At 41.6% G+C, this 27562-nt stretch overlaps 1 protein-coding gene and 1 pseudogene across 1 annotated transcript in view; one reads left to right on the forward strand and one right to left on the reverse strand.

Annotated features, from left to right (window-relative positions):
* The window catches only part of NRCAM (neuronal cell adhesion molecule), a 262211-nt gene that overhangs the window by 55905 nt on the left and 178744 nt on the right, over window positions 1–27562 (reverse strand). The window contains exons 7-16 of the mRNA XM_089917830.1: window positions 24063–24233; window positions 23488–23544; window positions 21590–21701; window positions 19399–19583; window positions 17138–17269; window positions 6723–6866; window positions 5437–5548; window positions 3946–4112; window positions 3391–3538; window positions 1907–2031 (exon numbers count right to left, since the gene is read on the reverse strand). Of these exons, the coding sequence (XP_089773956.1) occupies window positions 1907–2031; window positions 3391–3538; window positions 3946–4112; window positions 5437–5548; window positions 6723–6866; window positions 17138–17269; window positions 19399–19583; window positions 21590–21701; window positions 23488–23544; window positions 24063–24233 (1353 nt within the window). The remainder of the gene's footprint in view (window positions 1–1906; window positions 2032–3390; window positions 3539–3945; window positions 4113–5436; window positions 5549–6722; window positions 6867–17137; window positions 17270–19398; window positions 19584–21589; window positions 21702–23487; window positions 23545–24062; window positions 24234–27562) is intronic.
* Window positions 11011–11129, forward strand: LOC115802685 (5S ribosomal RNA; annotated as a pseudogene).

A 27562-nucleotide genomic window follows, 5' to 3' on the forward strand; every position in this document is an offset into this window, starting at 1 on the left:
GAAGCTGAATTTCTAATAAATGGGAAACAGAGAATGGGAAATGCTGAAAAACAAATACAGGCAGATGTACATACTATTAAAAGAAGATGCAAGTGTTCTTTCTGAAACATGCTGAATTACAGATTTGGGGGCACCTGAAGAATATTTGTATTTTTAAGGGAATTCTAAAATTGATGCTATGCAGGTAGCCCTCGGCATGCAACCTTATGTGGATGCTCAGTACAAGTCAGTCAGGCATACGGGGAGGTGTGTTTAGTCTCAGAGGACACCAGGGTACAGATGCCTGTTGGGACGAAGGTGTCTGAGGAGCATGTCTGCCTCTTCTAATGGTGCTTCTGAGATCTAGAGAGTTAATGTTCCCCCTGGGTCTTTTCCTGACCTTGCTCTTGGCAGTAACTCTGGTTCTTGGGGGAACCAGAGGCCATAGAAAAATATAAGCACTTCTTTCCTACCAGTAAAGAAGCAGTAAATGTCTACAAAGGACAGGTCTTCTACAGCATAATTCATAATACTATGTAACATCCAGCTGAGTTTTCACCACAAAATTAATTTTTGTATTTATATGTTGAATAAACATGAGGGTTCTTTAATTAAAAAGATTTCGGGAAAAAAATTGATTTAACTTCCCGACTCAGAAAAATCATGCTACGTGAAAGTGTCCTCCTTTTCGTCTTTCTTTAGTGATTTATCTTCTGTGAACACAGTGAGTTGGTGGTTTTCTTTGATAGAAAGGTCAAATGTCGTACTAAGCATCCATTGTTTTCCTATGTAAATTTCTTGAAAATGGAATCCTCAAACAACATTTTGCTTTCCAGAACAACTTTTTTTTTTTTTTTTTTTTTTTTGCGGTATGCGGGCCTCTCACTGTTGTGGCCTCTCCCGTTGCGGAGCACAGGCTCTGGACGCGCAGGCTCAGCGGCCATGGCTCACGGGCCCAGCCGCTCCGCGGTATGTGGGATCTTCCCGGACCGGGGCAGGAACCCGTGTCCCCTGCATCGGCAGGTGGACTCTCAACCACTGCTCCACCAGGGAAGCTCCACAACAACTTTTAATCGATTGAAATGAAAACCTAAGTTGTGGAATGATATTTGAAATTGCTTTTTCAGTCTGTAAAATATGGACGATAGCTTTTGAAAAAGCACTATGCTACTTTACAAGGAAATGCTGTCAAAGAGGGCCTTTTAGCAAATGAAATGACTTTGCAATAACACATGAAATACTTGGAAGCGAGTGGCAATATATTCAGTGAAAAGTTCCAGAATTATAATGAAGAGATGATTTATAGCAGTAAATGGACAACACGGCAGAACACCTGACAGAGCCCTTTTCCTTAAAGAAACACAATGACATGATAGAGAAAAGAAAGTAATGGACTTCTTCTGTACGTGTGAAATTGTTTGAAAGAAAACAGAGAAAAGGACTCATATTAGTTTACCGTAAATGGGAGCTGGAGTTGGAGTGGGAGCTAGAAAGGACAGTAATATAAAGGAGTTTAATCAAAATTAGTAGTGGACAGATATAATATAGCACAAGAAGACAAAGAGTAGGCATGATTAAGATTATAAAACTGAGCCTTACGCTTAGCTGTGAGACACAGCATCGATAAACATGCAACAACATAGGGGGAAAACCCCTTCGATTTTAAATAAAGGTAGATCATTTCCCCCCAGTTTTCTCATAAAAATATCACTAATGTGCTTAACCACCGGTTAATTGCAGTGTTGCTACAGAGTACATTTATACTGAAATTACTGCCTCAAAGGCATCTTTCAAAGAAGAAAGATGTGTGTATTTAACTCACCTATAAAATGCTAAAACTGTAACAAGCAAACAGTTACTACTGACAATTTTTCCTTTCAACCTAAAACAGGGCAGCCAGTTGTGCTGTATGTGTTCTAGCTCTTACCGACAACGCTGAGCACAGCACTGGCCGAAACGTTGTCCAGAGTTGTGTTGGCCACACATGTGTAGGTCCCACCATCATCATCATTGACGTCAGCGACCACCAAACGGTCCTTGTCAACAGTGAACCTGTAATTATCACACGCTCAAAGCGGCTGGAATGGACATCCCACCACACCCAATGACGGTTTTACTGGCATGAAAGCAACTGTGAACTTGGTAAAAGGGAAAGATGATAAAGATTTGCAGCTCATTAGAGCCAAAATCCTATGCAATACATGCCACTTTGATAATGAGTAAAGTTGGCAAACATTTTGAATGAGTGAGAAGCCTGGGTTAGAAATGATGTCACGTCATTTAGTCTGATGGCTTTCAACCACGCCTCTGGAGTTATAGAGCTTCCTTAAGACCAGGGGCATCTAGAGCTGAGCTGGGGGCAGCTCCAGTTACCCGGAACAGAGGGCTTTCCTAGGCTTCTGCTGCTACCACTCGTCTGGCTCAATTTCTAACAAAGTGTGCATTTTAAAATAATTTGATATTAATTATTATTTTTTAATTGAACTATAGTTGATTTACAATGTTTCAGGTATACAGCAAAGTGATTCAGTTATATATATATATATATAATACTTTTTTTCAGATTCTTTTCCATTATAGGTTATTACTGGCTATTGAATATAGTTCCCTGTGCTATACAGTAGGCCCTTGTTGTTTATTTTATATACAGTAGTGTGTATCGTTAATCCCAAATTCCCACATAGTTCTTTTAAGGGCCACTTACAAGCAACAGGGCACCATTTGGGCACAGTTGAAAGAAGCCACAGAAACCAGCAGACAACACTCCTTCCCGTCGGGGTGATGCCTGTGCCCCTCTGTATCAGCTAAAATTCTCGTCTTTGACTCTGTGTACTTTGTCAAATCGAGAGCCTCACCTGGAAAATGCGCATGACCTTTCTTTCATACCAAGCTAAAGGAATGCAATGTGCTCCGGCTCTTTCAAATTCTTTACCTGTTTTTTTTTCTTCTCCTCCTTCTACTCGCTTTAGGTAAAATGAAAACTCCCCATCCAAATAAAAACTAGCGTCCTGTAAAATACTGACGAAGATTCAGGCTCACTCTGATGATTAAAGAGATCGTATTTCTGCTTATTTGTAAAATGGGAACGAAAACATCTGTTGAGAGTGCACCGTACAAGTTAGAAAACAATGGATGTTGTTCAAGACCTGAAAGGTTTTTCACATCCTAAATTACGCAGGAGACCAACACAAAGACAGACAAACATTGTCAGGGTCTTATTTCTATAACTTGATACCTTTTTAGATCCAAATATTCTATAGCACGAAGAGAAAATGTATATCTACTCTGGAGAGAGAGCAGACTTCAGAAACTTTAAAAACATAACCATTAAGTTACTGTACAATAAACCTTTCGTTCAAGAGCAGCTTAAAGAGAGAAGGAAGAGAAAGGAAAGAAATTGTCTTCAAATACCTTCCGTCACTGGGCAGCTCCCTGTGGTCCTTTAGCCACATGACGGTGGGGATTAAAGTGTGATCGTGCTTCACTATGCATTCAAAGGACACCGTGCTCCCTCTTTGCACAACTGCATATTCAGGCTGCTTAATGATCCTCGTTGGATCTGAAATGGAAAGTTACCGTTATCCATTGCCAAAGCTGGAGAATTTAACAGAATCAAGACATAGAGAACAGACTTGTGGTTGCCAAGGGGGAAGGAGGGTGGGGGAGGGAAGAATTGGGAGTTTGGGGTTAGCAGATGCAAACTATTACATATAGAATGGATAAACAACAAGGTCCTACTGTACAGCACAGGCAAGTATATTCTATATCCTGTGATAAACCATAATGGAAAAGAATATGAAAAAGAATGCATATATGTGTAACTGAGTCACTTTGCTGTACAGCAGAAATTAACACAACAATGTAAATCAACTATACTTCAATAAAGTAAATTTTTTTTTAAAAAAAGCTAGAGAATTTGCTCAAAGTCTCATAATACTGAAAAAATGTTTGTCACCTCTGCCTCACCTTTGATCTCTAAGTGAATGTCATTCTTCGCCATTCCTAACTTATTCCTTGCAACACATGTATAAGTTCCCGTACTGTCCTTCTGGGCCACAGGAATTTCCAAAGTTCCATTTTCATGTAAAACATAGATATCTTCACGAAGGGCACTCCCTTTAGCGCCTTTAAACCTTCATTATGAAAATGATCACAAACAGGAATACAAATATTATAATTTGAAGTCAGACATGAAACGCCCTGTTCAAGGTCCAACACACCACACGATCTGCATTATAGTATCAAGGTCAGAGACGTCTGGAAGCTGCACAAGCATATTGCATGCTTGTAAATCAGGGGGGTTAATGCAAAGACAGATGTCAAACTGGAGAATTCAGCGATAAATGGTGCTTGAAGAATTAGGATGACAATACAAAACACTTAATTTGTAATTTTCATTATAAGAGATTCATAACTTAATAAACACATTATTAACCTATTTTATCTCTAATAAGTAATAAAATAGACACAGTGAATACTGCTCTTTTTGACCTTTCCCCCCTACTGTGATGTCTTTGTAACTCCATCTACACGTTACAATTCTAAAGAGATTCTGACTTCAAGGTTACAAGGGTTGTACTTCTGGGAGTATAAATAGGAAAATATTCAGGGAAGGAGAAAAAGAAAGTATGCATGTAAAGTATGTCCACATTGAGCTTTCAGGTTAGTGTCAGACGGGAGAAGTGAGGATGGATGAAAAGCCGTGTGAAACTAAGCGTTAATCCATCTCCTTTGCTAGGAAATTTTCTGCACAAGCATCCGTGTTTGGGCTTTCATCCTACACCTGGCTTTGATCTCACACCAGGAAGTGGAGCCCCACATAGTGTCTGGCACCTGATAGACAATCCATAAATGAATGTTCCAATTTTCTTTCACTCATTCTTTCTGAGCTGCTGTCTCCCCTGGCCTTGTCTCTTTCAGCTCATGCAAAAGCAAGCTGGGAGGGTGGCACGACTTGTACCACGAGTGGTACGTGAAAAGGGATGGTCGGAAGAGGGAGTGAAAGGATACAGGGGCGCTTGGCTGGATCCAAGCCAGGACACTCAGTGGGAGAGGAACACTGGTAATAGCAATTCTGTTTTTTAAGCTTATGGACCCTGCGTCCGCCCCAAATGATATTTTATTATCAAGGAATGTCCCCCAACCTGTCCCTCTAGCCACCATTCATGACGTCCCCGGTGACGTCCGTAGCACTGCAAAATACAGCCACCTTAATTTTTTTCAAAAACATTTACATATCCCTCTGGGATGGACAAAGCGTGCTGCCAAAGAGATCATCCATGTGACAGTATTTACCACAGAGTGAGTCGTTAATAAATATTTGTGAACACATTTAATAATTAATAGGATGGCTTCTGCCCTGCCTTTTTCCTGTTCTCTGACTAAAACCCCACATATTGAGAAATCTGAAGGCTTTGGCAAATGTAAATATGACAAACAGATATGGCCACTACTTACCACTCGATGGTAGGTAGAGGAGACCCAAAGAAGGCACAGTCTAGTAAAGCCGGCCTGTTTGCAATGACTTGATAGAGTGTGTCTGCAGACGTAAGGATTCGTGGTGGCTCAGCTAAAAACGTTTTGGAAAGGTAAAGTAAATATTAAAATAAAATAAACACTTAGGCCCACCTGTATTTTATTGTATTTTTTTTCAGGTCATTAGAATTCATGTTAAGGCACGGCCAATGTATCTCTCCCCTTAGCCCAGTATTTTAATATCTGATTTCTTTATCTATCTCTCCAACTACACTGTGAGTTCCTTGCAGGCAGGGAATGGGACTTTTTATTGTTTCCTCCCCATAAACCAGCACAGTGTCTGGCACAAAAAATAATGGCCAAATACATTTTTGTTGGATGACCGGCCCATCAGAACCTTGGGGTAATAACCGAGGTGGGTGTGGGGGTGTGGTGGCGAACATCCAAGCCGGCAGAAAAAAAGCAGAATGTTGATGACTCAAAACAGCACCAGAATCAAAACTGCTTCCTGTCCCTCCATCAACATCTTAACGGCTCAGCTCTTCCTGTGATTTACTGACCTTCATTTCAAGCACGAAGGAAAAAATACCACACATTGGTTGGCTTCCTGACCCTAATTTTGTTTGAAAGGGAACCTACTCCACTTACAGAGGTGAAAGATAATTCCCCGGCATCATGAAAACAATTCTCACATAAATTCTTAACAAATTTGGTATTTTAGTAGTTTTGTCCCATATGAGAAATACAATGTTCACATAAACCCGACCCTTTCAGAATATGTTTATGTCACCGTTTTCTAAACATATTGTTATGAATTGATAAATAAATGTACATCGTGACTCAGGCCACAGCCAAACATTATGATTAATGACTTACTTTCAAAAATCAGAATCATGAAATTGTCATTCAGCTTGTCAGTTTCTAAGGATGGAACAAGCAGTCACATCAGTTAGGAACAGCAGGCCTACGCTGTTTTCCTTTTGAGGGGTTGGACACAATGTAACCGTCTATGAACAGAGCAACCTCTTTGATTACCTCTACAATGAGGAATTTGCCATTGTCAAAACCATGTTATGAAAGAAAGTTAAGGCCAGACTGTAATTTCCTTTAGGGCAAGGTTTGTATCTTATCCATCTCTGTATATCCCTTACAGCTCCAAGTTCTGTGCCACTGCCTAGTAGATGCTTGATATATTTTTGCTGAATGAATGAAAAACAACAGCAGTCATTAATTTAATTTGCCATGTCTTTAATAAAGGGAGAGCTTACCCAGGACATTTACAAACGCATTCGCCAGTAAATATCCATATTCGTTAGAGGCATTACACTGATACACCGCACTTGATCTTTCTTGAACGTTTGAAAAAATAATGGTATCGCCATCTATTTTCCTGCTGGGGTCATCAGGGGCAACTGTTTGGGTGTAAAAATAAAAAGTATATATTCATTCCTCTTTGCTTAAAAGATGTAAAGCTTGAACTCTAATTTACAGGAAGTGGAAGACTAATCTAGGTACATGCAGTAAGAAAGAGAAGACCAACAACCCAAGCAGAAACCACAGTTTTCCTTCCTATAATTTAGTTATCACTTATCATCATGGGTATATGCTTGATAACCATTTAGTTTTAAATGGATTGATTCTTTTCAATATTATTTTGAGAGCCTCAGGGAAAAAAAGCAACACGTTAGGTGTAAACTGCAATACAAATTCAGAAAAACATTACCTTGTTCACGAAGAAATTATGGTTATTTTTGAGAAGGCAAATTAATTATCAAGAGGAGACAGCAAAATCTACTCCAAAAATAGAGAAATCCTTTAGATCATCCAAACCTGTGTCTTTTAAGAGTCTCTTATTGAAACAGATTGATAAATAAATAAATATGTAAGCAAATACAGGGCTAATAATCAAATGTGAAAGTATGTATTTTCTTGTTTTGACAATTCCTGAGGCTGAAGCAGAAATAAATTATGTGAGATTTCCCTTAAAGGCAGCCGTTTCAGCTAAATCTCTCAAATACTTAAAAAAATGTTAAGACCAGGACTGATCCTTACTGAAGCAGAATGGAACAGGTTGGTAATATAATATATGAGAATTCAGTCCAAGGCACGCCCAACAATTTGGAAGTGCTGTGCTATTGGACATATTTTCCTTTTTGTGAACACTAAATCTTAGGCTGTGACATTACATGGTTTTAAAAGTAAACTAAGGACTTCCCTGGTGGCGCCATGGTTGGGAATCCGCCTGCCAATGCGGGGACACGGGTTCGAGCCCCGTCCCGGGAAGATCCCACATGCTGCGGAGCGACTAAGCCTGTGCGCCACAACTACTGAGCCTGCGCTCTAGAGTCCGTGAGCCACAACTACTGAAGCCCATGTGCCTAGAGCCCGTACTCCGCAACAGGAGAGGCCACCGCAATGAGAAGCCTGCGCACCACAACAAAGAGTAGCCCCCGCTCACTGCAACTAGAGAAAGCCTGCGTGCAGCAATGAAGACCCAATGCTGCAAAAATAAATTAAAAAAAAAAAAGTACACTGAAAGGGGTAGTAGGTGTCTGTCTCAGCAGGCTGATCAAAATCAAATCTAAATAACAGCACCCATATATTCAGTATCCTGTGATAAATCATAATGGAAAAGAATATGAAAAAGAATGTATATATGTAAAACTGAATCACTTTACCATACAGCAGAAACTAACGCAACATGGTAAATCAACTATACTTCAGTAAAGTAAATTAAAAAAATAAATAACAGCACCATTCCTCTTAAACTGCTCTTGCACCCGGAACCACTTAATAGCCTTTACTTTCATTCTAAACACGCTTTTTCCTCTTTTTTTTTTTTTTTAAAGATTTTTTTGATGTGGACTATTTTTAAAGTCTTTATTGAATTTGTTACAATATTGCTTTTTTTTTTTTTTTTTATGTCTTGGTTTTTCAGCCACAAGGCATGTGGGATCTTAGCTCCCCCGACCAGGGATCGAACCCACACCCCCTGCATTGGCGAAGTCTTAAGCAGTGGACTGCCAGAGAAGTCCCCATTTTTCCTCTTTGATGGCAGGAAAAGGATGGGCACCTAAGACATATTTATCACTGCCTTTAGATTCCTTTATCACTTTAAAAAGCTTCAAATAGCGGGTTCGTCTGTGGTTTATTAATGAAAATAAATAATAAAAATAAATCAAACTATAGGTATTTATCCTTGTTTTATCACACATATTCAAAGTATCATGGCTACTTGTACTGCATTAGTTTCTGATGCTGAACAAGTTACTCCAAACTTACTGGCTTAAAATCACACAAATTTACTAATCACACAGTTCTGTATGTAGTTGTATGTCTGACACTCTGACCACAATCAGTAGCTAATTTAGGAAATCATCTTAGATGCTCCAACTAGTTCAACTAGTGGTAGGTGAGCCAAGATGCTTTGAGTTGGCATTTTAGCTCACATCCGCTGTTTATGACTCTAATGATTTCAAAATGGCCTTAGGAACATGTTCTTTCTAACCAGAAGAAAAATACAAGTTGCAATTCCTTTGACAGAGAATAGATTTCCTCAGTAAATGACAGCAGAGGACTGACATGCCACACTAGCCTAGGAAGTGGACTAGTGCTGCAGCCGGCAGCCAGGTACCCTGAGAATGCAGCATCCCTCAGGGCAGCCCGTGTTCCCTGTCCCACATCCCAAGTCTAGGACCATCGGGGTCCTTTCTGACACATACTCTCAGCAATGTCTTTCCGCTATCTCAGCAAGGCGTGCTGGCACAGAGCAGCATTTTGGGAATCCCTTTCTCTGTCAATTATTCTTAGCACTTTTGGACCCAGTAGTTGAGCACTCAGTGCTGGGCCTCCTCAGGGGACTCCCAGTGCCCAGGCCATGTCCATTCTGACTGCACCTCTGCGGACCCAGCAGGCAGTGGAGGGCCAGGAGTCCCTCTGAATTCCTTGAATATACTAAGCTCTTAAAAATAACATCACCAGGGCTTCCCTTGTGGCGCAGTGGTTGAGAGTCCGCCTGCCGATGCAGGGGACACGGGTTCGTGCCCCGGTCCGGGAAGATCCCACATGCCGCGGAGCGGCTGGGCCCGTGAGCCATGGCCGCTGGGCCTGCGCGTCCAGAGCCTGTGCTCCGCAACAGGGGAGAGGCCCGTGTACCACAAAAAAAACAAAACAAAGCAAACAAACAAACAAAAAAATTATATCACCATGTGTTTAATGGGTATAGAGTTCTAGTTTTGCAAGATGACAAAGTTCTGGAGATCTATTTCAAAATAGTGTGAATGTACTGTAACACTACTGAACTATATGCTTAAAAATGGTTACGATGGTAAATTTTCTGTTATGCATGATTACACTGAAGTAGAGTTGACTAACAGCGTTGCGCCAGTCTCTGCTGTACAGCAAAGTGACTCAGCTTTACACATATAGACATTCTTTTTTCAATAATCTGTTTTTGTGTGTGTGTTAGTTTCTGTTGTACACCAAAGTGAATCAGCCATATGCATACATATGTCCCCGTATCCCCTCCCTCTCGAGCCTCCCTCCCACCCTCCCTATCCCACCCCTCTAGGTCATCACAAAGCACCGAGCCGATCTCCCTGTGCTATGCGGCTGCTTCCCATTAACTATTTTACATTCCATTATCGTTTATCCGAGGAGATTGGATATAGTTCCCTGTGCTACACAGTAGGACCTGTTATGTGTTTTTTTAACCACAATAAAAAGTTACCTCACCATGAACACGGAAGACTAGTTCAATTCACAAAGCCAGTAGGACGATCTTCCCCTAGTAGGGATTCATCAAGCACAATATACACCATTTAAAAGAGCTTTTATGTAGCCCACGGTTGCATTTTTTTTTTTTTTGCTATCAACTCTTTCCAATGTTATTCTTTGCTTGAGAGGCATCTGAGTGTATCTGCCTTATTTCTGCTAAATGGTGCAGCCTCCAAATATTTATTTTTGGTGAGGTATTTAGAAATTAAATAAACCCTGAAGGTGAGAGTAATAAGAGTGGAAAAGCAGATACTTCTCCATGGGGGTTTGGTCTCCATTCTCCTTAAGCGCTTACTAAAGAAACACAAGCAAACCCAGGAGCTCTCACAGTGACATATGGAAGCTCAATGGGTGTTGGACAAAGAATCCAATTGCTAGTGCAGAGAGACTTGAAGCCTTTGGACTCCGTGTCCTGGCTACTGGGTGGGAGTAACTCTCCAGGATCCAAACCCAAATTACCCAAAGGAGTAAGAACTAATTCTGGGAATATTCAACTTCTATTGCCATAAATGCACACTGGGGAAAGAAACTGAAGAGCATAGAATTACCACCATACAACTTAAAGCCCCAAAGGTAAGGTTCAGAACTGGGGTGATAGCCTCCCAACAAGGGTTTCTTTTATTCTACCTCTCCTGACACAGCTGGCCAAAACCATGATTGCTTCCAACATTTAGAAAGTGAGAATAACAGTGAGCGCCACCTTACATGTAAAGAGTACTATCAAGTTTTAAAATATTTTTTATATCTATTGCATAATTTGATTTTAAAAAGAGCCTTGTGGTCTACGGCCATACGACCCTGAATGCACCGAATCTCGCCTGATCTCGGAAGCTAAGCAGGGTCAGGCCTGGTTAGTACTTGGATGAGAGACTGCCTGGGAATATTGGGTGCTGTAGACGTAAAAATAAAATAAAATAAAATAAAAATAAATTTGTGAAACATATTAAGTAGATAGTAGTATATGCACCTCGGAGATGAGAAACTACAGACTTAATGGTTTGTTTAATGCACGATTACTGCTCAGATTTTCTGAGTTAGTCTCCTTTATAAACATCTCCTGAAATCTGAACATCTGAGCATAATGCAGAACAAATCTCTGGGGGAAGAGATGACTTTTCTTCTCCATCTAGGCATTCTATTCCTTATAAGCGATGTCACTGAGCCCTTTCCTTTAAAAAAATATTATTAATTAATTAATTTATTTTTGGCTACATCGGGTCTTGGTTGTTGTGCACAGGCTTTCTCTAGTTGCGGCAAGCAGGGGCTACTCTTCGTTGCAGCGCGGGCTTCTCACTGCGGTGGCTTCTCTTGTTGTGGAGCGGGTTCCTGCCCTGGTCCGGGAAGATCCCACATGCCGCGGAGTGGCTGGGCCCGTGAGCCATGGCCGGTGAGCCTGTGCGTCCGGGGCCTGTGCTCCACAACGGGAGAGGCCACAACACTGAGAGGCCCACGTACTTCAAAAAAAAAAAAATTAGGTGGTTTTGGACAAATTCCATATTTAATAAGTCTGTTTTTTGCTTCAAGGAAAGTTAAAAGTAACCTGGCCAGTCCTGGAGGGGCAGAGCTTTGGAAGATACTGAGATTAGGTCCCAGGCTCTTTTTGAATGAATTCTTCCAGCTGTGTAAAACAGTAGGTGCCAGGTCTGAAATGCACAGTCAGAAATCAGTAACACTGTATTTTGCTGGCACTTCCCTGGTGGTCCAGTGGGTAGACTCTGCACTCCCAATGCAGGGGGCCGGTGTTCAATCCCTGTTCAGGGAACTAGACCTCGCATGCATGCCATAACTAAAGACACAGACCTACTAGAGCATGGACTTGAGGATATGGGGAGGGGGAGGGGGAGGCTGTGACGAGGTGAGAGAGTGGCACAGACATATACACACTACCAAGCGTAAAGTGGATAGCTAGTGGGAAGCAGCCGCATAGCACAGGGAGATCAGCTCGGTGCTTTGTGACCACCTAGAGGGGTGGGATAGGGAGGGTGGGAGGGAGGGAGACGCAGGAGGGAAGAGATATGAGAATATGTGTATATGTATAACTGATTCACTTTGTTATAAAGCAGAAACTAACACACCATGGTAAAGCAATTATACTCCAATAAAGATGTTAATAAATAAATAAGAACCATCAACTACTAAAAAAAAAAACTGAATTGTGAAGATCTGAGAATGTGCTACCACATGCAAGGAATTTGGAGGTTTGGTGTGAATATAATTAATGAAGATTAAAAAAAAAAAAAAGATCCCGCATGCTGCAACTAAGACCCAGCACAGCCAAAATAAATAAATAAAATACATATTGAAAAAAACCACTGTATTTTGCTAACAGAACCCAAGTCTGACCCCTCCCCCTCCTGATCTAGCTTCTCCTTTTACAGTTCTTATGCGCTCTTGGCAGCCAGAGCCCGCAGAGGTGGGAGGAGAGAGTGGCAATGTCCTTAGGTGATTGCCCACAAGTCAGGAGTGGGGAGGCTGTGTATCTGGTACTGTGGTGCCCTGATAATGTCTCTGTTGTGTTGAAGCTGGCGGCGATGTCAGGCACCTGGTGGGGATGCTGCACGATGATACTGCAGAAGCACAGCTATTTCCTGTTCCTGCCCCCTGGCAACTGGTCCACCCAAGGTTTCTGCAGCCGCTTAAGTAGACGGTGTCAGCAAGCCAGCCTGTGCTCCCAGCTAACTTCTGGGGTTTACTCTAGTCTCCCCTTGAATCCTCACCATGCCAATTCTGTGCCACTATATACTATGGTAAATTTTGCTCTTTCCTGCTACCCCTGCCTCTCTGCCATCCTTCCTCCTTGCCCTGTCATTGCTGAATGCATCTGTGGGCTGCAAACTCAGCAAACTGCAGATGAAAAACAAGCCCCAGTCTCTTGTTTCCAGAATGGTACCCAAACCTCAAAGGCAGTTCTGTTCAGAGGCATCCGAATTCATGGTCAGGGTGGACAGGGGAGAAGCACGAGGCTCTTCGAATTCTACCTACTTGGGGACAGTTTTCTTCTTCATTTACTCCTTTTCCTGGATCAGGAGAGGTACACACAGGGTGGGACAGGTAGCGTTCACTTGGAACGTAGCTGTTTAAGACTTAGTATCTACAAATGAACTTATCTATGAAACAGACTCACAGACATAGAAAACAGACTTGTGGTTGCCAAGGGAGACGGAGGTGTGGGGGAGGGAGGGATTGGGAGTTTGTGATTAGCAGATGCAAACTATTATATAGTGAATGGATAGACAACAAGGTCCTGCTGTATAGCACAGGGAACTATATTCAATATCCTATGATAAACCATAATGGAAAAGAATATGAAAAAGAATGTATATGTACCACTGAATCACTTTGCTGTACAACAGAAATTAACACAACAAAGAGACTTCCCTGGTGGCGCAGTGGTTAAGAATCCGCCTGCCAATGCAGGGGACATGGGTTCGAGCCCTGGTCCAAGAAGATCCCACATGCCACAGAGCAACTAAGCCCATGAACCACAACTATTGAGCCTGCACTCTAGAGCCCACGAGCCACAACTACTGAGCCCACGCACCACAGCTACTGAAGCCCACGTGCCTAGAGCCGGTGCTCCACAACAAGACAAGCTGCCGCAATGAGAAGCCTGCGTACCGCAACGAAGAGTAGCCCCCGCTCGCCGCAACTAGAGAAAGCCCGCGCGCAGCAACAAAGACCCAGCGCAGCCAAAAGTAAAAAATATTTTTAAAAAAGGAAATTACCACAACATGGTAAATCAACTATACTTGAATACAATTTAAAACTTTTTTATATTAAACATTACAAAATTTTTTCATTAAAAATTAAAAAAAAAAAGACAGTGTCTAGCCAAGAAGTCATTCAGCAGAAGCTGTAGGTGGACTATAGTGGCTGAGGGTGGGGATGGGTAACAGCGGTGGCCCTGCAGTACCATCGTGCAGACAGCTGTGAGGGGCCCCGCCAGGCGCCTCAAGCCCAATGTCACCTTTCAGTTCTGAGATTCCGAACAGTAATCCATGCACTTTTAGCTTGGCTACCAGATGTGGAGAAAGACACCTTCCAGGGACACTTCTCATCACCTCGGTATAAATACACAGCACCTGCTCCCAGCACTGTGGGGCAGCCTGGCGGCCAGGGCCCCTGGCTTTGCTGCCAGGCCGCACGGTGTTTCTCTTGTTGCTCGTCCACCAGAATGACTGCTGTGAGGCACGCCAGAGGCCCAGGGGCCCTGGATCTGTAGGCACCGTGGAACTCTGATCCTACTCTGCTGAGCCTCCCGTTTTTCCTTCCAGCGTGGACTTAACACATACTTTGGGGATGGAAGAAATGAACTGATTTGGAACCTGATTTGAAAGATTTTGTTCTGGACCCAATCAGATGATTCGGGGTTACAGCAGACAGCTTCCACTTGTCTCCAGGGACCGCTGTCCTGCACCCCCCCGTCCCCAAAATGTAGGCTTTTCACTTTTGATCCTCCCCCCCGATATTTCATTTAAAGGGGAGTGTCTATGAGTATAATTTCAAAGCTGACTTTTTAAAGTCTAGTTGACTTACAATATGATATTAGTTTCAGGTGTAGAACATAGTGATCCGATATTCCATATAAAGTTATAAAATACTGGCTATAGTACCTGTGCTGAACGTTACACCCTTGAATCTTATTTTACACCTAGAAGTTCAAAACTCATTACAGCTGCAGTTACAGGGTTCCCTGAGAGGCACCACCTGTGCCCAGTTTGGAAGGCTCACAAGCTGAGCCATCAGGAGGAAAGATCAGCTTCCTTATTTTATCTCCCCTCGTCCTTGTGTCACTGACCCACCTACATCTCCATTTTCCCCTGCTTATGATGGCATGCTGGCTGTGGAGCTTGAGGATTTATCTTTCCAACGTTCCCTGGCTCCCTGGCTTTCCTGCTCAGAAATGATGGATGTCCCCTCCCACCTGTCAGTTTCCCTGACCCTCAGGGGCGCATTTAACCTTCCATAAATTGGCACAGAGCCTCTGAGATGCAAAACACAGTGCCAACGTGCTGAGCACGCTCCAGCCTTTATTGCCATTCTGAACACATTCCTAAGAAAATCAGATACTCTACCAAAAAACTTATTTTTCAGTTCTGGGCTTTCTTCCACTTTTTCTCAGTTTTCACCTATTTGCCTCTGAGAGTGGCAACGGCTTCCCAATGCACAGCCCCAAAATACCCTCTGCAGTTTTTCGTGATCCTCATCCTAGTTAAAATTGGGAATGGAAATAGCCAAACCCGATTTGCTGGCCTCCTTAGTGTCGGTGTTCTCCCGGGAACACACTTCCTTTTACAGTAAACACAGGCTGTCTGTTTCTGAGGATCCGATAAGGACTGTGTTGTGTGACACAAGCTCCTAATAAACACTCATGGAACCGGGTCTCTCACCCCCTCTAGACCTGCAGTGGTAAGACCTTGATGGTGAGAAGAAGGGACGTGTCTCGTTTAAAATCTGCCAGCAGCTTTCAGGTCCATCTTAGGGTGAAGACTTGCAGGAAAGCCAGTTTAATGGACCTTGTGAGTATGTAAGAGTGGAACCAATTTTTGATTCTGGCTTGGAGGCAAAATGTGGAGCTAAGCTGCTCTGCATCATAAGGTTTTCTCTCTCTCTCTCTCTCTCTCTCTGGGTCTAAGAGAAGGTCTGAACTTCAAGAAGGGGAAAATGTCCAAAAATTCACCTCTCAGTAGCAGCTGGTGGTAAGCGGGGTCAAGAAAAAGGAAAGGCAGTAGGCTCCCTGTGAATGGCCATGGGCCTAGGAATCCGGGAGCAGGAAGACGCATTATCCATTTTAAGTTTTCTTTGCTATAATTCCCTTATATTATGCTCAAGCCTTTAACCAAGTTTTGTAAAACTGGTCTTTGTTGTGATTTAGAAGATTGATGGAAAGCCTGTGGTCACACTTTGGGGAACTGTTCCTGGCAGCAGGGGGGCAGCCTGGACAAGCTGGCTGAGAGACAGCTGGAGTGGTCCAGGGAAGGTGGCAGAAGAGGTGACACTTGGCAGCTAGGACCATATAGGTATCGCTCAAGGATGATCTCAGCAATACAGAGGGAGGGAAAACTGGTCAAAGATGGAGCACCCAGCAGAGGACTGCGGTCAGAGGATGTGTTCTTCTTTGGGTATTAAATGGGATGGTGACCTTTTAAGACTGGAGAACGTGGGAACATCTGGGCTGTACTTAGGAATGAAAACCTCTTTAAATTAAGACAGTTGTATTTCTTATGCTTGTCATATCCACTGTCTCTATTCCTAGCCTCCCCACCCATCCCCTCCGACTCCTGTGATGTTTCCACAAATCACTTGACATTTTGAACAAAGAAGATAATCTGAACTTTTCAGTGATGTTTATTTCTCACCCTGTCATTCTTCCTATGATCCATGTAAAAAACAGAGGAAATATTGCCAAGTTCCAACAAGCACATACCGTTATGTTCATAGCATAAATGGGACTTCCCTGGTGGCGCAGTGGTTAAGAATCCGCCTGCCAATGCAGGGGACACGGGTTTGAGCCCTGGTCCGGGAAGATCCCATATGCCGCAGAGCAACTAAGCCTGTGCGCCACAACTACTTAGCCCACGTGCCACAACTACTGAAGCCCACATGCCTAGAGCCCGTGCCTCGTAACAAAGAGAAGCCGCCACTTGCCACAACTAGAGAAAGGCTGCGCGCAGCAATGAAGACCCAACACAGCCAAAAAAGAAAAAAAATAGCATAAACGATTCGGTCATAATAAATTATATCTTAAGGTAGTAAAATTAAAATCTAAAGGTAATTTCGTGCCTCTGTTTAACTTATATATGGCTTCCTTCCTTAAGCCAAGTTATTTTATCACCACTTGTACCCTGTGGAGATGTCACTACGCTCTGAAAATATACTGCAATTGAAGCCACTCAAGGAAACTTACTTTCTATCGGGACTCCATTCAATAACCAGCTAATTCTGGGTTTGGGGTTGCCATTAGCTCTGCAGATCAGGGTTCCATCCTCTCCTGGGGACAGCACAAGATTTTGAGGTGCTATGATCCAGTATGGAGCCGCTTTGTGAGGAAAGGAAAAAAAACCCACAAAAAATTGAATCAAATAAGTTATTCTAGCAAACTGAACTATCTTAATAAAAATAAGTATTTTGCAAAACATTTGTTAGTTTCATTTTTTTTAGAGTGAATAGATTTATGCTTCAAAGAACACTTCAGATTTTCAGAAGAATGTTTAAGAAGACTCAGTGACATCTATGTATTATTTCTAGAGCCTTTTGATTCAAATATCGTCATCTTGTTTTACATTACGTTAATCAGACATCGAAGAGGTAACAGATTTCTCTAACGTTGTAGAGGAATTTACAGGTACAGATAGGGCTAAGAAACGTGAATTTAAAATCTGAGCCCTGTAGAATACATATAATTATAAATCTGAGCCCTGTAGAATACACACAATTATAAATCTGAGCCCTGTAGAATACATACAATTATAAAACTGGGAAGCAGTTTTTAAAGCTTTGCATTTTTGGAAAGCTGCCAAGTTAGTATAGCGTGTTCTTATAAGCCCTTCATCAGCTTTCTCTTACAAAACCATGGAACAGATACCAAAACAAGAAATTAACATTGGATACCATCATCTCAACTACACACTGTATGAGGATTTCCCCAATTTTTCCCCTAATGTCTTATTTCTGTCTCAGGACCCTGTCCTGGACACCACATTGCGTTTAATTGTCACATCTTAGTTTCCTCCAATCTGGAAGTTTCTTGCTCTTTCCTTGTTTTTCATGAACCTGAGACTTTTAAAGACAACTAGTCAGTTATTTTGTAGAACATCTTTTTTTTTCTCTCTCTCTAAATAATCAAGAGCTTTTTGGTTATTTTTTGTAATAAGGAACATCCTCTTTTCAGCATTATCAGGACAGAAATGGAGAAAAGTGAATATATGTCAGTGTTAGTCATAAGTGTTACATATCAATGTTAATTACTAGCCCAACACTATAAGTTCTCCATCATCTCTTTTTTTTTCATGAAGAGTTTCTTCCTTGAACATCCTTCCAGACTTACAAAGGAGAACTAGTCAACTGAATTCTTTCAGGGATAAATCAAGCTTACTAAATTGATTAATCTTCGTATTTCTCCTAAGGTATGTTCTCTACTTCTTATCTGTAACTAAAATATTTTGTGAAACATTTTCAACATGCACTCATTCCTAGAGAATGTTTCTACCAGTGACTACTGAATTCTCCTACAGATCAATGGGAAGGTTTTAAGTGAACAAAAGCTCTTCCATCTAAGGTCAAATTTAGTGATTTCTGAGTGAAGAACTCCTGAATTTTTAGATTATAATCACCATCCAACCACCGCCATCAGTATCATCTAATTACTTCTTTTTATAAAAAAAAGGTCATACTCCATTTACAGTTATTATCAAATATTGGCTATATCTCCCGTGTTGTACAATAGATCCTTGTAGCTTATTTTAAACATCATAGTTTGTACCTCTTAACCCTCTACCCCTTTACTGCCTCTCCCCACTGGTAACTGCTGTTGTAGACGTCCATCATATCTGGGAGTACATGATATTGACATGGCTTATTAGTGGTTATATTAACCTTGATCACTTGGTTAGAGTGATGTCTGCCAGGTTTCTCCACTGTAAAGTTATTATTTTCCTGCTTTCCATGTTCTATTCGTTAGAAGCAAGCAAGTCCAGCCCTCACTCAAGGGGAGGACAATTAAGCTCCATCTCCTTAAGGCACGAGGAGTAAAGAATTTGTGGACATATATTAAACCTGCCTCAGTAATTAATTTTTGGGGGGTGAGGGGAGAAGAAACACTTTGAGGCTATGCAAATATCCTGTTTCTCCTTAAAGTTCCATCCCGTAATTTTAGCATTCGTCACTAGCTCTTGCCTACAGCAGTTATAACTGTGGGATTCTAACTGTGATTTCCTATTTCCTTCATTCTTTCTACACTTACTAATTGGAGTCCTCTGCAAGGAAGATCCGAGGGAGTGAATTTTTAACCTGATTTAGATGCACTATAAAAGCAATGAGAAGAGATTCAAGGTGCCATGTATGTTGATATAAATTACATTATTATTGAATATAATCAAAGGCATTTTGATTGAAGACTCAGGGATTCTCAATGGAGGCAAGAGCCATGTATTTTAGACAATGATATACCTTTAACTGTGACAGAAATGGTATGATGGATGGCTCCTAGTGCATTTTTGGCTATACACTGGTAATTCCCAGAGTCTGCTTCTGTAACCTGGACAATCTGCAGAGTTTTCTTAAAGTTCCTATAAAATGTCCGGTTGATGGAGAGTGTTCCATCTTCTTTTATCCAGTAAATAATTGGGGTAGGCCTGATAAGATGAATAAACAATAACATTACAAGAAAAGAAGTTCACCTAGCTGCTTTTGAGGGTGATTTTCATGTGAGCTTGTCACAAACATAAAGATCATGAGGAATATACAGAGATTTTACCTAGCACCGCACTTTTCTGAGTCATGCTCAAAACCTTACATTTCAGTCTGTAAGTTACCATTTTCACACAAGCAGAACTGTCCTAATTGATGGCACACTGTGAACTTGGACTTCAGGGATCTGGTGAGAATGGCAGCAAGACTTACTTGACTGAAGGGACCTAATTATTTTCTTCAAAGTTCTGATCAGTGAAGCACTCTTGGAAAATTCTGCATGAAGGGACTATGTCAATCAAAAGAATGACCATGAAATTAATGACACCGAGTTATAATTTTTTTATAAGCTAGAGTTAAAAATGCCAGAGAAAGAGCTGATATACATATTTGTGCCCATGAACTTTTCACACATTTCCACATCAAATGGAAGCACCTCCCTATCTTATAACAGGCTATCTGATGATCTGAATGAAGTGATTAGAGGAATCGTGCATTTACACGATTGTAAATGGTATGTTACTCATACCATTTCTCACCTATGTTTCTTATTAAATCATGAACTACAGAGGCAGATGAAAAGCCAGACATAGGCTTAGAGTTAAAAGGTCTGCTTCAAAATCCCAGCCTTATCCCTAAATTGCTCTCTGATCTTGGATCTCTGACCCTTTTGGGCCTCAGGTTTCTCTGTTGCCTTAATGTGCATAATGATGCTTGTTTTGATCTGGTGACTTGAGAAGGTTTTCATGAGGGTAAAATAAAAATCCATTCAATACATTTACTGAGACTAAATTATAGACCAAGCACTGAGTTGTGCGTTGGGAAGATAAAGATAAAAAACAGAATGGTCCACGCCCTCAGGAAGATCACAATGTATTTATCATTAGAAATGCAAGTGGGATTAATGGATTGCAGAATTTTTTTCATTTGTTTGGTTGAATAAAAATAATTGAACAGATATATTTGAGGAACTGAATTGTGAGTAGTGTGATTTCCTGACACGGCCAGCAGAGGCCTCCATGTGCCTCCGGAGGTAAAATTATTCCTGGAGGCCAATTCTGGGATTCTAGGAAGGAATGTGGACTTTGAGTCACCAGGCCAAGGACAGCACAGATCATAACACGTGATCACAACATGTTTCCGAGATTCCAATCAATGTTTTCAGCAAATGTGCCTTATTAGTAGTACTTGCTCTGTGCCAGGCATAAGAGGGAACTATATAGAGAAGCTTCCCTTGAACGTTTTCCTAATATGGGACTCCTGTCAAGGGCACATGCGTTCTGGGGGTGGCGTCAGTTTTGAGGTCTGCACAGATGAGACATCTGCAAAGAAGCTGGGCTGGCGACTAGTCACTAGGAAGCAGGGGTTGGGACAGTGTGCCAGGTAGGAGGTTAGGTCCTGTGAGGCCATGTTTGCCTCTGCTGTTAGGAGAACAAGCCAGGGCGAGATTGCTAGACGGATGTGAGAAACTCATGGTCAAGAGCTCCGTTGCCCTGCTCATAGCCAGCAGACCCAGAGCTGTGAACCCAGAGCCGAGCCGCCCAGCAGATGCACAAACAGGGTCAACTGAAATCAGTCAGATCTAGCCTGTTACAGCACAACTGCCCTGCAGACCTGTAGACAAACGGTCAGTGATAAACAGCTATTGGTTTTAAGCCGCTAATTTTTGAGATGCTTTGTTAGACAACAGTAGCAAAATAATAACCTGAATTACATAACCAGAGCAGTGAGAAGGTGATTACTGATACTTATCTCAAAAGGAACACTATTAACAAAATATTTTAATAACATGAAATTTATATGGCCTGTTTTGGAAGGAATTATCACATTTTTCTTGATGCTTAATGGAATCAACATAAGACAACGACTCTTGTTATGATATTAACGCCTCTCTACCAATCTACTATGTCTACCTAAGAAGTGGACATCAAGACAGACAGAGTTAACTCACAGCCCTTCTGCAATGCACTCAAGTGAAAGGACATTTCCTCGTAATTCCTCTTTGCGGCTTGCATTGCCTTCTGGAGTTAAAAATGTTGGTGGCCTCTCTCTATGTGATTTAGCTGCAAACAAGAAAATCAATATGCATTCAGAGTTATGAACACGGATTTCTAGAAGCCCAGTTCACTGTCTAAGAATCTAATCCCTTTGCAAATCCATTTAGCATTTGATTGTGAAATTTGGTAAACAGACACGCTCTTTGCCTTGCAAATAGCCATCACTCACTCAGCCGGAAGCAGAAAGTATTTTGGTTGCACCACAAGCACTAATAATAAGAACTTTTTTCCTCTTGTACATTTCCCTAATTTGGGTTAGGGTCCTATGAATTTCTGGTGAGTTGGCAAATTTTCAAAATGTAGACATAGAGAGGAAAATCATGTTATCAAACTTTCCATCTCTTAAGATGAGTGCGCACGTCAAATGGAAAATGAGCTGTCTGGAAGATAAGATGATGGAAGGGGTATTTTGCTTTACCCTAGGGACGACATTATAGTCAATTCCATTGACCAATCGTGAAGATAAATCGTGATGGACAGCTAACATATCAAAACTGCAAAGTTTATGGAAAACAAAACAAACCACAACTAGAAAGTGACTGCAGAGGTATGGCAAATCGTGTGCCATAAACTAAGGGTGGACTTAAAGCAATTGAAATGGGTTTCCTCGACAAAAACGTAAAAAAGGGCTCAAGTCAGAAATCTCAGGAAGATACCTACAGACTACCCTTCATGTTTTATGTAGTCCTTGCCTAAATGTGGCCTTATCTCCTGATGGCCTCTCAGAAAAACTTAAAGTCGAAATCATACCGTCTTGAGGTTCTAAGGGCCCTTTACAGTGTTCAACACTTTAATGTATTATCTACTTGATGTTCATAAAAACTGAAAAGGTAACATATGAATTCTTCTCATTTCTCAGAAGAAAAGACTGAACACCAGAGAAGGTATTACTGGAGATAAATTAGAGTTTTCCTTAGATTTTACCGCTCTGAAATCACTTTGGGAATGATTTTGAGACCCATATTTTTCAGGAGGATTTTAACATAAAATAAAATAAGATAAAATGAAATAAGGCAGGAGTTGTGATCTGTTTACTCTGGTCATTGATAGTACCTTAATGTTTTTTACTTCATATCTCAAAGGTAAAAAATTAATACAGCAGAAACTCTGCCTTATAGATAATTAAGAGGACCCCATATCCAGAACCCATAATTTTCAGGTATAGACTCTATATCTGAGAGCCATATTTCCGTTAAGGAAATCAAATTCTTTTCTTTTTAAAAGAATGAAGTTAAATCCTCTATTTTTAAAAAGATTACTTCCACTGAAGACAGTCACTCGATTTTAAACAAAACTAAGAGAAATACTATTGCTAATTATATGACGTTGATAAGGTCATGTGAAAACAGATGGAAATACGATGATTTACTATCAAAATCCACTTAATATTAATTGCAAAAAGTTTACTAAGACTTTGACGTTAGTATTTTAGCAGGTTAACGCACCTTGCCAACTCTTATTCATGAGAAAAGCTTATGAGCCAGACAAAAAAATGAAAAATGTAATTCTGAACATACACGGAAGATTTTTTTCCAAACCTTGTAGAATGGTTCTTTACATGAAAACAGTTATAGTAACTTTCATTATTATACATACAACATGGAACACGTTTTAGTGACATGTTTGAAAGCTCAGAGCTAAACTTCATATGAAACATACATTGATTTTAGTGGTATTAAACATGGAACTAGGAATTTCATAAAGAAATAAGGTTAAACAGCCATGGAGGTGAAGTTAGTGAACTAAATTCTACAATGAAGGAGACATATCAGTTACAATCACCATAACTCACCACCATAAAACTCAGTGTCACTCAAATTAGCAGCTATAGTGTCATTCAATTCATCCACTGAAATAAACAGAATATTATGAAGAATGCAAAAAGTAGGGGGCAGGGGATTGTAAAAAAAATATTGGGCAACAAAAGCAAACATATATACCTATGCTGACCGAGTACCATCCCTACCAAGTAAAAACAGTGCTTTACATTGTATAGAACTATTTCATTAATTCACTCAGCCACCCCCCAACCAGTAATATGTGAATATATAACTGAAGCAGCAGGACTCCCAATTAAAGGCATCGTGGAGCATAAAGCACTCACAAATGCTCAGAACACTAAGTAGATTCAGGAAGTTACCATGGCAACAGTAATGGTATGACAGCAAAAACTGTAAAATACAGTATTTAAGGTAGGCAAGCTCCTTATAATATCGATACATATGCCAACACTTTAGCGACTATTCACAGGTACTTTCCTGATCACTGAACCTGTTTACTTCAAAGCTAGTAGGATTTAATAATTCATACATTTGCACACATTTGTAAACATCATGGCAAGAGAGTTTCTGGAAACTGAACTCTTACCTGAAATCACCTTCACAGAAATAGGTTGCTTCTGCTGTATGGTTTGAGTGTGATTAAATCGTGCGTAACAGATGTAGTCTTCCCGGGTATCCTCTGGGAGCACATTGGAAAAATAAAGGTCTCCATTCAGACCCTGGGAAACTCTCTCACTCTGTGGAAGTCTTTGAAAGGCTGGAGAAAGGCGGAGAGACATCTAGATCATTCCATCACAAAGTAGCCACTTGCCAAATTAGTGAGATAAATGTATCTACTAATAACTAGTTCTGTGAACTTCACTTGAATGTTTTTTTTTCTCTATAAAAATCTTTGAGTAAAAGCAAATAACTGTAAAAAAAAAAAAAAAGACACATGTATTAAAACTCCAATTGTACCTGCCAGACCCTCATTTCTCTGGAGTGGGGGTAGAGGTGAGATTAGAGTTGTCCAGTGAAGGGTTCCATGAAGCAAGCAGAAACCAAAAAATGTTTTAAAGAAAGAGTTTGCATGACTTTTCCTAACGTTTAAGTTAATCCCTAATTGTTAATCACAGATACACACGTATCTCAGAAAGTGCATTACGGAAGCTTGTAAGGGTGTTAACACGGGTTGCATCTATTGCAGTACATACACAGACAGACACCTTATACTGTGACAGCACCTAACTGTGATGAACTAGGTCCTGGGCAAGGTGTCAGGTGGACCCGGTTCCCTGCCCTGAGCTTGGGATCTAACTGGAGAATCAGGCAGCAAACAGGCAATTAACAACAGGGTGTAATGCTGCAGACGTGCCGCTCAGAGGCCCCCCACACCCAACCTCCCTCACCTCCTCTACTTTTTCTTTTCTGTGTTACCTATCACCTTCTAACAGACAATGTACTTTACCTGTCATGTATATGGCTTATAGCCCATCTCCCCACACTAGAATTTAAATTCCAGAAGGACGGAGACCGTCATCTGCTTTGTCTACTGTTGTAGCCCTAAAAATGCACCTGGCCCCTCACAGAAGCTCCAAAATGAAATGAATAACCATCAGCATTCTGACTTTCCAGTTTCACATTTAACAACCGACTTCTCCTCAGGCCCAAGGAACAGTCTAGCCTCAGGCGTGGAGGGGGGATTTTCTAAGGCGATGAGGAACTCAGGGAGATGGGACCAATGATCTATGTGTGAACTGACACTTGGCTGGCTAGCATGACTCAGGAAGCATCTGACTCAGTTCACTGGGAGAGTTCTTCAGCTCTGAATTGAGAGAACCAGGGAAAATTGTACCTCCTAGTTGCCTGGGACCAGGTGTCATGTCTCCCAGAGGATTTCTCGAGTCTGAGTCAAGCAGATATGCTCCTATAGCAGCATGTGCCCTATCTAAAATGTCATGAAATGCAAAAATATGGGGAAAAGCCTGCCGCTCCCTTGGGCAGGAAAAGGTAGGGAAATGTGGAGCCAGACCTTGAAAGGATGCTGGTTAGCCATGTTAGTCAAGTTCTAGGTCAAGATGGGGGTTTGGTTGGCGGTTGTAAATTCATGGTTTGAAGCCATTAACCAGGGAAAGGGTTGTTTTAAAAAATAACTCAGAAAAATAATGTACATTTATTTCATGAATACAAAGAACTACAGATAGGGACACATTTATTCTCTTCCATTTCTCCTGCTGTATTTTATTATGGACCGGTGTTGGGAGATCAAATGAAAGGGAATGCCATTTTATGAGGATGGTAGCACTTTGCCCAAGGAGTTCCTTGGCATTACACTGGGGCCAAAAATGTATGCAGATAGGAATACCGTGATAAGGTCATCTTGCCAGAAGAATGCTACACAGATCCGAATTTTTTCTCATATCCAGATGAAATTTCACTTGAAAGGTCCAGATGCTTTGCCTACAGCCTAAAATGTATGTAAATGACATGGCCAGCAGCGCAATGTGAAAAAAATAAGTTACATATTCAGATGATTCTGAGACTCTACATGTATATGCCTCTTTATTAAGTGGAAAAGTCATCAATTCTGAGTAAGAACCAATAACCAAATACTGGGTCTCATTTTGGCAGTACATTTGGATACTGTTATCCTCGACCACATAACCCACTCATTTCCATTTCATTTGTTACTTATTCTTTCAAAATCTGTAAAAGCTGTTACGTGATCATAGGAAAAATATCTTCGCCCATTTATTCATTTATATATTGATTATCCATTTCTTTGTGATACTTTCTCTGAGTGCTTTGATACAGAACAGTCAAAACTGGAAATGAAATGTGAGAGCTGAACTTTATCTTCAGTAATGTGCACAGCTGGTGATTTCAAAGGAAGTCATGTCACTGAGAACAGAATGTATTCCCTACACATATTTTGCAACCGTTCCCACCATTCTACCCAAAGGACCCTTGTCAAGGTCAACAGCGACCACCGTGTTGCCAAATGTAATACTCATTTCTCAGTCAGATTGGAAACTGATCTCTCAGCAGTATTTGAACAGGCTGATATTCTGTCTTCCTGACACTTTTTCTTCCCTTCGTCCCGGGGACACCCTCTCTTTCTGTTTTCTTCTTACCTAAGTGACTGCTTCTTCTCATCTACTTTCCTTTGCTCCTAAGTTCTTGGCCCCTGGAGGCTCCTGGTCTCAGTCCCCAGGCTTTGCTCTTCACCACCTGCACTCCCTCCCTTCGTCCTCCCCTCCAGTCCCCGGCTCTACAGAGCATCTCTGCAGCACTAACATTCACACATTGTCGGCAAGAGCCCTGAATCTTCCTTGGATTCATGTAGCTGTAGCTCTGATTCCTGCTGGAGACCTCCACAAGGATGCGTCACAAGCCTCTCACATCTCAAACCCTGGTTCCTAGTCTCCCGGCAGAACCTCCACAAGGATGCCTCACAAGCCTCTCATCCCAAACCCTGGTTCCTAGTCTCCCGGCAGAACCTCCACAAGGATGCGTCACAAGCCTCTCACATCCCAAACCCTGGTCCCTAGTCTCCCGGAAGAACCTCCACAAGGATGCCTCACAAGCCTCTCACATCCCAAACCCTGGTTCCTAGTCTCCCGGCAGGACCTCCACAAGGATGCCTCACAAGCCTCTCACATCCCAAACCCTGGTCCCTAGTCTCCAACGTAACATGCTAAGGGGAGGTGTGGAAGGATGGGAGAGCAGAGCAACAAACAATTCCCTAAGGATAGGGATGGGGTGAACAGATGTTAAACTGCCTAATGAATGACTTCAATTCTCTATGCCTCGGTTTCCTCATCTAAAAAGTGGTAAGAGTCTAGGCTTCCCTGGTGGCGCAGTGGTTGAGAGTCCGCCTGCCGATGCAGGGGACACGAGTTCGTGCCCCGGTCCGGGAAGATCCCACATGCCACGGAGCGGCTGGGCCCGTGAGCCATGGCCGCTGAGCCTGCGCTTCCAGAGCCTGTGCTCCACAACGGGAGAGGCCACAACAGTGAGAGGCCCGCGTACCGCAAAAAAAAAAAAAAAAAAAAGTGGTAAGAGTCATCCGAGATGCTTCCTGGGACTGCTGTAGAAAATGGATGA

This window comes from Delphinapterus leucas, chromosome 9 (genome assembly GCF_059928025.1).
Source record: "Delphinapterus leucas isolate spDelLeu-1000000601 "Yukka" chromosome 9, BTC_Dleu_Yukka2, whole genome shotgun sequence".
Lineage (NCBI taxonomy): Eukaryota > Metazoa > Chordata > Mammalia > Artiodactyla > Monodontidae > Delphinapterus > Delphinapterus leucas.